General features: G+C 32.9%; 1 protein-coding gene across 11 annotated transcripts in view; it reads left to right on the top strand.

The window, feature by feature from the left end:
• LOC127700953 (chromodomain-helicase-DNA-binding protein 8-like) overlaps positions 1–14,065 on the top strand; it is a 73,358-nt gene extending 59,293 nt beyond the window's left edge. For 5 of the 11 annotated variants that reach the window (XM_052204694.1, XM_052204695.1, XM_052204697.1 and 2 more), the window contains 6 exons: positions 724–792; positions 2,293–2,440; positions 3,845–3,984; positions 7,529–7,639; positions 8,219–8,323; positions 10,145–14,065. In XM_052204694.1, the coding sequence (XP_052060654.1) occupies positions 724–792; positions 2,293–2,440; positions 3,845–3,984; positions 7,529–7,639; positions 8,219–8,323; positions 10,145–11,194 (1,623 nt within the window). In that variant the 3' untranslated portion in view covers positions 11,195–14,065. The remainder of the gene's footprint in view (positions 1–723; positions 793–2,292; positions 2,441–3,844; positions 3,985–7,528; positions 7,640–8,218; positions 8,324–10,144) is intronic. The other 6 variants (XM_052204698.1, XM_052204693.1, XM_052204702.1 and 3 more) reach the window with 3 other exon arrangements.
• Positions 14,066–14,363: the final 298 nt, after the last annotated feature.

Genomic DNA, 14,363 nt, shown 5'->3' with positions numbered 1-14,363 from the left:
CATTGTGTAGTTTTAAAAGAAATCTTTTGACATACTCTGTCATAAAAAAAAAAGTTTTATCATCTATTTTTTTTTTCCATTTATTAAAATGATTGAAAGTTGAATATTTTTAAAACATTGAAGCAATAAGATGTTTTCTATCCCACCTATTCACACAAGCCTTCATTTATTACATTTTGATTTTGTTTTGGAATTATTGTAATGCAGTGCTTGATTTTGTTTGCAGTGTTGTTCCTTAACTTCTTAAAATTTGTTTATTCATTGTTGAAAAGGGTTTTAATGCAAATGTATATTCACGGTTAATTTTAAAGCATAAAAAATCACATGATACTTTGTTTTTCTAAGATGTTGGTTGCATTTCATCATTGTGAATACATGCATGTCATTCCATGTTATAAATTTGACACAGTACACAACGGACAATAAGAGACATTTGCACTCCATGGAAAATTGATAAAAATATGTAAAATTGTTGTGTAAAATCAATTGGAATTTGTTTAAAAATCAAGTTATTTTAAATCACATCAGGATCATTTTATCAGACCATTGTTAACAAGCTATTTACTTTTATAAAATACAGTTACTATAGAACATTTTGGAATTAAAAGTGATGTAAATTTTGAATTCTAAGTTTGAGTTGCCTATTGTTGATTTTAATCTCACTTTTACTAATACCTGTTGTTTTAACTAATGGGCACTGGGCACTTTTTGTTTTTCTAACAGACTCCTGCCGATTTACTTTCCAATGGATCAGGTCCTGAATTTGATCCTGTTCTCCTTCAAAGGAGTATGGTAAGTTTACTCTGCTGTTTTATATAACCTTTCACTAGTAAATAGTTCTCCTTTAATACATATATAACACATTAATATTTATTTTATGTTCTCCTTTAATACTTATATCATAATGGATTTGTCTACAACTTTTTATTCTCATTTCAAGGTTGTTGAAATAGTTAATAAGTCTGTCCATTTTTAAAATGTGACACCTTGGGAAAATGCTTAAACTAATATCGTTGTATTTCTTTTATTATTTTTCCGCTAAGCAGATGAGTTAAATTTTTGTGGTTACAGTTATATTGGGCTTCGGTTCTGAAAATACATCTTACAAGTTCAAAATTATACAAATTTAAATTTGTGTGAATTTATTTTTTATGCCCCCGCCGCAGCAGAGGGGGCATTAAGTAATACCCTTGTCCGTCCGTACGCCGGTACTCTTGAAATTGGTTTCCATTCTTTAACTTTAGTTTGCCTCAACCAAATCTTATGAAACTTATGCACATTGCTTATTACCACAAAACGCAGATCATGTTTGAATTTGGGTGGCGTCACTTTTACCGTTCTAGAGTTATGCGTCTTTACAAATGGATGGAAAATTGCCAAATTTTTCGTTTCCCTTCTCTAACTTAAGTTTGCCTCAACAAAATGTTATGAAACTTATACACTATGCTTATTACCACAAAACTCGGATCAAGTTCGAATTTGAGGGGCATCACTTTTACCGTTCTTGAGTTATGTCCCTTTATAATGTAATATGCATGCAGAGGCATCATCTGTGTCCCATGGACACATTCTCCATTTATTTGAAATTACACATGCATCTTCCAAGTTTCCTAAATATGTTTTACCTGACCAGCTTTTATCAACATACACTATGTTTACTTTTTAATCAATTCTATATAAAGAATAGAGGATCATACTAAAAAGTTATTATTACACTAATTTTGGTTTTAACTTGTTTTAGTAGAAGTTGGGAAAAGATGGGAGGTTTCATAAAAAAAACTGCAACCAGCTTACGAGTTGGTGATATACTGCAATCATTTGGTCCATCCATAACTTGTGTACATATTACTCAACTTCTGTTTGGTATTTGGTTGGGAACTTTTAAATTTTGAGTTAAACAATGTAAGCTAAATCATGTCTGCCAGGCAGTCACTTCCTGTTTGATGATGATGCTTTGAGTTTTAACTATACCCATTGAACATGGAATTTTTCCTCATTGTATACCTGTAAGATTTACTTTGCATGATATTGTGTTCAACTTCGTATAAATTTTATCATTTTAAAGAAATTAATTTGGTTGTGAAAAAATGGAATACAAAGATTTTCCGATAAAAATAATGAAGAAAAGAATCACCTGTAATAGCATTAAAGTGATTGTTTTTCTAAGGCTTAGTCAGGCCTTCCTTTTTTTTACTTGTGGTGTTTAATTTTATTTCATAAAATGAAATAAAATGGGATCAAGGAAAAATGAACTTGATTTGCAGGTGACTTTGTTTTTCTGATTTTCTGTAGATGTCTTTGCAGATGGAACATGCTTTGATGTTCCCAGGCAGACAACGAAGGGGACGAAAAAGGAAAGCTGAGAAGATGGCTGAACTTGCTATGCAGGAGGCTCTTGCAAGAAGGGAACATTCAAAGAATGTTGGAGGATATGACCCTGGTTAGTTTTTGTTTTGTCTGCGACGAAAGTCACGAAAGTGATACTTACTTAGGCATGCTAATTCTGGCATCTGCATCATCAACAGTTGTTGAAGTTTGTGATTAGGTCACACAGGCCAGACATGTGTCTGTGTTAACAGTTTATGACAATGCATTGTTGGTTTATAGGGAAATTTGGTATTATCTGGTATAGACATTTGACTTAAGTGTAAGAACTATTTATAAGGTATTAGTACTTGTTCTAAGTCAGGAGTTCACAAACCAAACTCCATTTGTGTCAAACCAAAGACTTTAAAATTTGTATTTGCTGCTTTTCTACCAAGCCTGCAGCCATTTGGAATAAGAGCATAGACTGGGTGGAGCACAGTCAGAATAATGTGTTCAGGTTGGGTGACATGTCTTCTTGTAGACTGTTTCCTTGTTAGCTAGCACATTAACAATCAGACCTAGTGTGGTGGTTCAGTATAAAGGAGGGTATATTTCTAATACATGAATATATTATCCTTCTCAAATAATAGTCATGTAATGTTTGCAGCAGGACATTAATTAGCCATCATTTGACGTTTGAACTTAAAAGATTTTTTGGTTTGCATGATAAAGGGCAGAAAAGGCTACTTTTTACTTCCTTGTGTATTCCTGTAACATTCGCATTAACTGTGAACTGTAATGAATTGCTTCTTTCCTAATATTCATGTTCTAAGAGCCTCAAATGGGGCCTCCGTGGCAGAGTGGTCTAAGTAGTTGAAGTACTGTATCACTAGCCTGTCAACACTGCGGTAAAACTGAGGTTGTGAGTTTAAATGCAGCATGTGAAAGGTGCGCTTGACTCAAATCTTAATTGACTAGGATTGTCAGTTTTCCTACCAAAGGTTGGTGGTTCTCTCCAGGCACTCCGGCTTCCTCCACCAATAAAAACTGACAGCCACGAAATAGCCCAATAATGTTGAAATTGGGGTTAAACACCAATCAATCAATCAAAGAGCCTCAATGAGGGTCTGGATGGGGTTTACAGAATAGAGAATAATGGGCAGAATACTACAGGAAAATGGGGCCAAAAAATAAAGAATAGAGAATAATGAGGTGTTAAAATATAAAGAATGGAGGATAATGGGCAAAGAATAGAGAACAGTGACCTAAATGTCTAAGTATAGATATATCGAGAATTTTGTCACGCTGTTGTCTACAAAGCAAAAGCAGCACGTCATATTAGAATGATGATTATTTGGTATGGCTGTTTTTCCATTTTTCTTTGACACATATAGGTATTATAGGCAAACCTGCAGACACTTTTTGGAAAGGGGGGGTTGGGGAGTATTATTGTTGTTAACATTAATTTAATTAAATGATTTATTTTCAAAATTCTACAGGAAAGATTTGCTAAATTGATCTGAATTTTGTTTTCAAGAATCAAGAGTTCCTGTGATAAATCTAGAGGATGGCAGCAGATTGTCAGGCGATGAAGCTCCACAAAAGAAAGATTTAGAGAAGTGGTTGGATGAACATCCTGGCTACATGATCGCTGATTGTGAAGAGGATTTTTATGATGCAAGTTTATTTCAATTATTTTTTAAAAAATTAAATTTTTTATTTGATCCCTTACATTTAATTTTTGGGGATCGTATAATGGTATGATGTCGTAGTCTGCGTCCGAAGACACATTGGTTTCCGGACAATAACTTTAGTTTAAGTGAATGGATCTCTATGAAATTTTTTAAGAAGGTTCAATACCACAAAAGGAAGGTTGGGATTGATTTTGGGGATGATGGTCCTAACCATTTAGGAATTAGGGGCCCAAAAAGGGACCCAAAACAAGCATTTTTCTAGTTTCAGGATAATAACTTGTGTATAAGTATTTCGATTTCTCTGAAATTGTACCACAATGTTTAATACTACAAGTAGAAGGTTGGGATTCATTGTACGGGTTATGGGGGCCAACAGTTTAGGAATAAAGGGCCAAAAAGAAGCATTTTTCTAGATTCCAGACAATAACTTGTGTGTAAGTGTATGGATCTCTCTGAAATTGTACTTCAAGGTTCCATACTACAAAGGAAAGGCTGGGATTGAGTTTTGGGGTTATTGCTCCAAGGGGGGTTTCAAAAAGTTGGGGGGGGGGGGGGGGGGGGGGGGGGTCCCAATTTTTTTAAGGGATTCATATTTTTTTTTCAAAATTTTTAAAATTTCAAATTTTTGAAAAAGTTTCAAGAAGAAATCTTCAATTGCACTGTATTGCGCAATGGATTTGCAAGATCTTTGACCACATTTATTTTGTGTCAGAAACCTATCTTATGTCAAAAATTTGATCACAATTCAGACAGTATCAAGCTTGAATATTGTGTCCAAATTTGCCCCAACTGTTCAGGGTTCGACCTCTGCAGTCGTATCAGGCTGTGCTCAGCGAAGCATTTTATTCTCTGATATATTTCTTATACGACCGCAAAAAAATTTTTGTGGTCGTATATTGGTATGACGTTGGCGTCGTCGTCGTCCGGCGTCGTCGTCGTCGTCGTCCGGCGTCGTCCGAAGACACATTGGTTTTCGCACTCTAACTTTAGTTTAAGTGAATGGATCTTTATGAAATTTTACCACAAGGTTCAATACCACAAAAGGAAGGTTGGGATTGATTTTGGGGGTTATGGTAATAACAGTAAAGGAATTAGGGGCCAAAAAGGGGCCAAAAATAAGCATTTTTGTAACTTCCAGACATAACTTGTGTGTTAGTGTATGGATCTCTCTGACATTGTACCACAAGGTTCCATATCACTAAAGGAATGCTGGGATTGATTTTGGGGGTAATTACCTCCAAATTTTAGGAATTAGGGGCCAAAAAAGGGGCAAAAAACTAGCATTTTTCTAGTTTCATGACAATAACTTGTGTGTAAGTGTATGGATGTTTCTGAAATTGTACTACAAGGTTCCATATCACAAAGGGAAAGCTGGGTTTGAGTTTGGGGGTAATTGCCCTAAACGTTTAGGAATTTGGGGCCAAAAAGGGGCCAAAAAACACATTTTTTTCTAGTTTCCAGACAATAACTTGTGTTCAAGTGTATGGATCTCTCTGAAATTGTACTGCAAGGTACCATACCACAAAGGGAAGGCTGGGATTGAGTTTGGGGGTGATGAATCATAATGGGGGTTCAAAAAATTTTGGGGGGGGATTTATTTTTTTTTCCTTTTTTTTCTTTTTTTCCTTTTTTGTTTCTTTTAAAATTTTCCATTTTAAGTTGGTTATTTCTGATTTATATTTAAAATCAAATAAAAATGATATGGTAGGAGATACACACCAAACAGGATGTGTAAATTATTATATAATAAGTATTGTGCAATAGCAAGAAATTTTCAATTGAACAGTATTGCACAATAGCAAGAAATCTTCAATTGCACAGTATTGCGCAATAGCAAGAAATCTTCAATTGCACAGTATTGCGCAATAGCAAGAAATATCCAATAGCACAATATTGCGCAATAGCAAGAAATTGTCAATTGTACAGTATTGCGCAATAGCAAGAAATATTTAATAGCACAGGATTGTGCAAAAGAAGATACTTCCTATAAATTGCTTATTTCTTGACCAATTTCAATGGGGTTTTATTCTTGATTTCATGGGGTTCTTTAATATGCTGAATCTAACCGTGTATTTAGTTTTTGGATTTTGGGCCCCGTTTTTAAATTGGTCCACATTGAGGTCCAAAGGGTCCAAAATTAAACTTTGTTTGATTTCATCAAAAATTGAATTATTGGGATTCTTTGATATGCCAAATCTAACTGTGTATTTAGATTCTTAAATTTTGGTTCCGTTTTCAAATTGGTCTACATTAAGGTCCAAAGGGTCCAAAATTAAACTTAGTTTGATTTTAACAAAAATTGAATTCTTAGGGTTCTTTGATATGCTGAATCTAAACATGTATTTAGATTTTTGATTATGGGCCCAGTTTTCAAGTTGGTCCAAATCAGGGTCCAAAATTAAACTTTGTTTGATTTCAACAAAAATTGAATATATGGGGTTCTTTGATATGCTGAATCTAACCATGTATTTAGATTTTTGATTTTTGGGCCCCGTTATCAACTTTGTCCACATTGAGGTCAAAAGGGTCCAAAATTAAACTTTGTTTGATTTCATCAAAAATTGAATTATTGGGGTTCTTTGATATGCCGAATCTAACCGTGTATTTAGATTCTTAATTTTTGGTTCCGTTTTCAAATTGGTCTACATTAAGGTCCAAAGGGTCCAAAATTAAACTTAGTTTGATTTTAACAAAAATTGAATTCTTAGGGTTCTTTGATATGCTGAATCTAAACATGTATTTAGATTTTTGATTATGGGCCCAGTTTTCAAGTTGGTCCAAATCGGGGTCCAAAATTAAACTTTGTTTGATTTCAACAAAAATTGAATATATGGGGTTCTTTGATATGCTGAATCTAACCATGTATTTAGATTTTTGATTTTTGGGCCCCGTTATCAACTTTGTCCACATTGAGGTCAAAAGGGTCCAAAATTAAACTTTGTTTGATTTCATCAAAAATTGAATTCTTGGGGTTCTTTGATATGCTGAATCTAACCATGTATTTAGATTTTGGATATTGGACCATAATAGGTGAATGTCCAATTTAAAATTTTTAAGTTCTTAGACCACATTCAATCTGTGTTAGAAACCTATGCTGTGTCAAATATTTAATCACAATCCAAATCCAAAGCTGTATCAAGCTTGAATGTTGTGTCCATACTTGCCCCAACTGTTCAGGGTTCGACCTCTGCGGTCGTATCAAGCTGCGCCCCAGCGAAGCATTTTATTTTTTACCTTTTGTGGAAATAAAAAAAAGTGAAAAGTAAGAAAATTAATAAATGAAAGATTAAAGAGAGGAGTAATGAGAAATATGTGTTACATTCAGTGCTAATGTAACTCTACAGAGAACAAAATACTGAAACATTAAAAAAATAAAAAGTGCCTAGTGCCAAAGGTACACATTATATCTGTGGTGTCTTATATTTTTACTCAAAGTATTTGAATTTGGGAAAACAATTCTATATTTATTTTCAGTTATTAGAAACTAACATTTAATTATTTATAATGTAATAATTCTTTAATAATAGGATATACCAAGACGTGGAAGAAAGTCTCGTCTAGATCCATCTATGATTGATCCTATGATGATGACAGGTGAAGAAAATGTCTCCGTTGTAAATAGAATAACTGGCAAGAAGGTAATTTGTTTATTTATTAAATTTCCTTAATTTTACTTCAAAAATCTTGTAAAAGAGAAGGTAATGTACAATTTGGGGGTCAAACTGGCCGTTTAATGAAGTATAATTAAAAATGTCTGAACTAAATAAAATATATTTATGTACTTCAGTATAAAGACCAGCTTATTTCCACTGAAAAGATTGTCTTGCACTATGTAACACATTATGAAATGACAAAAGATACAGTGCAATGGGCAAATTACATATTATATTGACAGTTTGATGATGAAACAAATGTTGAAAATAACATACAGCAAAACCAATGCCAAAAAAAAAGATATTCACAGAGGAAGCATGTTTTGTGAATCTACTTGCTTACAAAGATTATATTGGAAGACACCTATTCTTGGTTATTTTTACAAAAATAGTTAGCTCATATTTGGCTATTATCTCTGTAAGTGTCATGTTAAATGCCAACACAAAGCCACTCACAGTGTAGCTATAGTAAATAGTTTAGACAATATAAAAATATATGATACAGTATTTTGATTAAAAAATTATGCCATTGAAGGTTGTTTTAATCATGGGAATTTGTTTCAGATTACTGGTGCCAAAGCCCCACCATTGAAGTATTTAACAGAATGGTTAGAACAAAATCCTCTTTATGATGTAGATTCCAAATGGTCTGATATTGTTCGTAGCAAGGTGTGTATTTTTCATATTAATTATAGAATTTTCTTAAACATGCATAGAAGAGTACCCAGAGGACCGATTCTAACAGAACTGCAATGATCCCTTTTCTTATATTTCAAGAAGTTTCACTTAGTCCCAAGAGATTTAAATGTTTTAAAATTGTATCAAATACTGAATTTGACTATTTCTTGGTATTGGTATTTTTTTGTCGAGCCTGGGACTTCTGTTGCAGAAAGCGAGACATAGAGATAGTATCTGGCAGAGACGGCGGCATTTACTAACTACTAAAGCTTAATATTTCAGAAGGTAGAAGACCTGAATGCTTCATAATTTGTATATAGATGCCTTATGTTATGAAGTTTTAGTCTGTCATATGTCCATTGTCCTTGACCTCATCTTCATGGTTCAGTGACAACTTGAAAAAAAAGTTAATGATTTTGTAATGTTAATTTCTCTCATATTATGAGTAAAACAACTATATTTAGTATGTGCGTACCTTGCAAGGTCCTCATGCCTGTCAGACAGTTTTCATCTGACCCCGACCTCATTTCATTGATCAGTGAACAAGGTTAAGTTTTCATGGTCAAGTCCATATATCAGATACTATAAGCAATAGGTCTTCTATATTTGGTGTATGGAATGATTGCAAGGTGTACATGTCCAACTGGCAGGTGTCATCTGACCTTGACCTCATTTTCATGGTTCAGTGGTTAAAGTTATGGTTTTGTGTTTTGGTCTGTTTTCCTTATACTATATGCGATAGGTCAACTATATTTGGTGTATGGAATGATTGGAAGGTGTATATGTCTGTCTGGCAGGTTTCATCTGACCTTGATCTTATTTTCATGGTTCATTGGTCAATGTTAAGTTTTCCTGGTTAAGTTTGTTTCTTGGATACTATAAGCAATAGGTTAACTGTATTTGATGCATGGAAAGATGTAAGGTGTACATGTCTGTCTGGCAGGGTTCATCTGACCTTGACCCCATTTTCATGGTTCAGTGGTCAATGTTAAGTTTTCATAGTTTAGTTAGTTTTTTAGAAACTATATGCAATATGTCAACTATATCTGGTGTATGGAATGATTGTAGGTTGCAATTCTGTTAATATAGACAATGCAATTTCCCATAGGAACTCCCTTTGCGGCTTAAACTGTGCCACTTTTACTAGGAAGTTTTGTAAAAAATTATATCCCAGAACGGAAAGTTGATATGCACTACTATTTTATTCAAAGGTCAAAATATAGGGCTGTGCGGCATATTTTCAACATTTATATGCCCTGAACTTCTAAGAGTTTAAACTTATACTAAAATTCTATACTACCTCCACTTTTTCACCTCCTAAGAATTAAATTTTAGGCGCTACCATTTTTTTTTATACTGGTAACATTCTCAAGTTATGTCTCTATGAGATGAAACACAGAGATCATATCTGGGAACCAGTAAGTTAACATATCTATGAATATTATATATCTCCCCAAAAGAGGTGTGGCTTGTGAAACAGTTGTATTTACAAAGTGCAACCTGTAAGGTGTACATGTATTTCTGGTTTGGTTTATCTGACCTTGACCTCATTTTATTGGATCATGTTAAGTTTATATGATACTTGTAGTAAAATTTATATTTAGGATTATCAACATAAAATCAATGGTCAGTAAAGCAGGTGAGACATTTTAGCGTGTGTACACTTGTTAATTAATTGTGTGACACCTTGGGTTGTGGAAAGATCCATCACTTTTGTATCATTTATAGAAGTAAAAGTTCAGATAACCACATGATGAAATTGACTTGTCTCTGCAAGATGTTTCTACATTATTATTTGTTTTGTTCTTATAGGTTAATTTACCTAAGTCATTACAAAGTCGTGTTGTGACACCCACCAGAGGCAGGAAACCAAAGGACAGTTTATCATCGTCTTTGATGGGTTCCGACATTCCATTTAGTGCTGCATCGTTAGCTGGGCTATCAGGATTTCATAATCCTAGTCTAATGTCTATGTCTGGATTACCAAAACTACCTCTAGGAATGCCATTTGGTGCCCTGCCAAATTTTGGACTTGGGAACCCACTTCTTGGAATGGCAGGCTACTTACCTGGCTTGACAGCTTCTCATTCAAAAGACACTGAATCATCATCAAAAGACAGAAAATCACCTAAATGTAAAGAATCAAGTAAATCAGAATCAAAATCACCTAGCATACCTCATCCTTCATTCCCATTCATGTATAATCCAATGCTGCTTAACCCATTGTTTGCTGCGCAAGCACAAAGTCTTGGATTTTCACTGCCAACTAGTCTACCGACTTCATTTGGAGCTTTAGCCCACTCTGGGTTGATGAATGGATCGACTGCCGATTCTGATTTAGAAGAAGGTGAAATAAAACGTTTTAGTCAAAAGGAACGCAGAGGAAGCAGCAGTGGACTACAGGATGCTCCTCAAGATCTCAGTGTTAAAGCTAAGCATCAGCATGACGGTGCAAAACATCGTCGTGAGAAAAAACATTCATCACATTCCTCGGATCATGACAAATTGTTGAGTGCCTCCAAACAATATAGTGCTAGTTTACAGCAAGATGAGCCCACAGACTTGTCAATGAAAAGCAAGCCAAGTACGCCAGATTCTGCCAAATCAAAACCAAAAATTCAAAGTTCTTTTAAATTAAGTAAGATTGTGGACACATTAAAAGACAAGGTTAACAAAATGGAGGACAGATCCCGGAAAGATAGAAAATCAAAATTAGACAGTATTTTGAATAAATTGGTTGAAGATAAGGAATTAGGAAGCCAAGATAGAAAGTCTGTGGATGAAGATGGATCTGTTGATCTTAGTATAGGGTCAGACACAAAATGTGATGATATTAGCAAAGACGAGGAAGAAAAATGTTGACTTGCTATATAATGTACCACTGGCCAGTTTGTCCATGAAGTCATTCCCCCATTCTGACCACCACCATATCTTGTTTGTATATAATTTATTGAACATTGTTGATGTATGACTTGTTTTGAAGCTTGTACAATCTTATTTATTGTATGTAAGGTACTTAAAAAACATTTTTGGAATAATTGTGATTTATATTAATATGACTTCGACTAAACCTGCCGGACATTTTTTCAGGTAATTTTTATGTACATAATTTATTTGTTGTTGTTTATTTAATGGACAGAAAGGGTCTGAGGAGCGTGATGTTACACATTTGTACATTTTTGTAATAATGATGTATAGAATTTGACAACAATTGAACAACATTTACATGTTATTGTTAAAAAAAATAACTTATTCCTGAATTTTTTTCTGTTTGTTTGTGTATTCCAATTTGAAACAGTCAAAAACTAATTGTAATGTGTTTCCTATAATCATCATACTCATCATATTCATCATTTGATAGAAATTACCTTATGCAAAATAGTACAAAGGTGCTCATGTAGATGCTTCTTTTTTTAAGAAAAAAGAATGGCTGATAAAAATGCATATAATTACTGCCATCAATATTTCAAAAAGAATGAAGCTAAAGTAGAATTTGAAATTTGGGGGGAAGTTTGTCTGCTTATATGTTTTTGTGCACTTGTTAGTTTTATCAGAAATGGTTGGGTTGGTTTTAGTATAGAAAGTACCTTTTAATTATGTATTGTTTTGTATAAGGAAGTATTCTATCAGATACATCATCACATTTTCACAGCCAAATTTTTCTCCTGATTAAATTAGCACTTGCATTTAATACATATAGCCAGACTTTACCAGTTTGTAGGTGATGGAAATCCTAACAAGAATCTGCTGTTAAGGAACTGATTCAAATTTATGATTTCATGATTTGATTGGAAAAATACAGCTTAAAGTTGTTTCTTGTTGCCTGGTATAGATCTAATAATTGTTTTTGGTCTTGTATTGAAAACCACGCACCTTATTGCTGGTATTTCTGGTTATATATAGCTGTCTTTTAGAAATTAAAAATAACATTGCAGATTTTCTCCACTGCAACAAAAATCTCATATATATAATTTCTGTTTTAATATGAACTGACGTATTATAAAATTTTAATAAAAAAAAAATATATTTTTCATTTGGGTAACACAAGATATCTTAGATTTTCATTTGGGTACCTCAAGATATCTAATTTTGACATTTGCAAGGAATTTTGAAAAAAAATATCTCGAGAGGCAGGTTTTACTGTGAATTTGTGGTCTTCATTGTCAGATTTTTTTGTCATTAGATATTGAAGATTAATAAGAAATCTCAGGGGTTCAAAGTATTACATTTTACCGCTTTATTATTCCATCTTAATTTATTGACTAAGTAGTATGGAGGTAGAACTTTAGCAATAAGATCGTTAATTATCTAGTAGTTGATTATTTATTCATGCCAAAAACAAATGTTTTACCTGTTGTGGCTATGCTTTATCAATTTTATTTCTTCGTTTCTCTGTTCTTATGCTAGACCTATGTGCTTCAGTGTAGAAATTATTACATTGAAATCAGTTGGAAAAATTAGGTTCAACTGTGGGGAGATGACATGGTGCAGAGATATGAAAGAAGAAAATAGGGTTCATAGATCAGTTTAATTGAAAAGATTTAAATGATAAACACGCTTTTATTGTGTCTTGTTAAGTTATGGTTTGGTTTCACTGTAATTTGATTCATAACTATCTTTTGAATTTTAAATTAGTACACTTATTTTATCGAGACAACTTTTTTGCTTTGAAATTTCTAAAAACATCAAATATGAGTTATTTTGGAATATTGATATTAATTACTATGGTCATTGAATTTTAAGGTATATTTCTAAATTGATAATATATTGTTAATTTTATCAGGTTTTACTTACTGGATAATTTATATATGAACTCTGGAAGAATTTGTTTATACAAAATTTTTTTTTTACACATTTTTTATTAACATTCTGTGATTGAAATATCAGTAATAGTAAATGGATTTTTTTTAAGAAAAGGTGCATATGGAATCTGTTTTGCAATGTATATATGAATGAATTGTTGACAAAGCAGTATTATTACATTTCCATTTTTTATTATAAATCTACCGGAGATCAAAACTTCTTGGCAAAATGATTTCTTTTCATCATCAGAAAAAGCACAAAGAAGTCTTGTGTACCATCGTAACTCATTCTAGCCACATATATTCATAAACAAATGTTGCTTTCTGGGTGATTTCAGCAAAGAAGAGATTGAAATTGACTCTATTCAAAAAATGTTGTGATAAATGAAAACTTGGAGATGATTGGATTGAAAAATTAACAATATTCTTCGGTTGTTTGGCGGTTGTGGTTGAATAAAAAAAAAAGATGTGAATATGCAGAGTTTTTCCTTGGAAATTTATGTCGTTTCATTAACTAAAGTTTAATCAGTCATATTTTATCAACACATAACTTTTAATTCAAGTAATGTGATTACTTGGTCCTGTAAGGTTGTTAGCAAAAAATCTTTTTCACAGAATTTTATTTAAGTTTGAAGATTTAGATATTTTAAAATAACTTAATCTCTTAAACTAAAGTGGGTTTTTTTGTACTTGCTACAGAAATGTACTGGTGATTGATAGTAGATTTTGTGAGCTGAATCATGATGTTTAGAAAATTATCATAATCATTTTCATTTGTATAGTTTTCTGTTTGAAATCTCTTGACTTTACTATGGCCTATGTGCTAGTTAAAGTGTGTAGATATTTATTTTTGGATGAATTTGAAATCTGACATTTTCTCATTGATTGATGTGATGGGAATTTTCAATAAATTAATTGACATTTTCTGTAACAGTTGTTTTTTCTTTCTTTTTTAAATACATGTAGTAATAACCTGTTTTACTCCTATTTATCTCCTTATTCCTTCAAATCACTTAACAGCCCCATCCCCCTATTTTAAGTGGGGTTTATGTTGTCCAACTTTGAGATTTTTGTGAACCATCCTTTGTTTGATTTCCTCTTTTTTTCATGCCAGCTGAGCTATTGTAATCACTTTGAGTTTAGCATCTTTTTTCCTCTATTTTGGTTCTGATCAGATAAAACAACTTTTGGTTCTGATCAGATAAAACAACTTTTGGTTTCTGATCAGA

The sequence above is a fragment of the Mytilus californianus genome, unplaced genomic scaffold, assembly GCF_021869535.1.
Source record: "Mytilus californianus isolate M0D057914Y unplaced genomic scaffold, xbMytCali1.0.p SCAF_5, whole genome shotgun sequence".
Lineage (NCBI taxonomy): Eukaryota > Metazoa > Mollusca > Bivalvia > Mytilida > Mytilidae > Mytilus > Mytilus californianus.
This window is presented reverse-complemented; position numbering and strand designations above follow the sequence as displayed.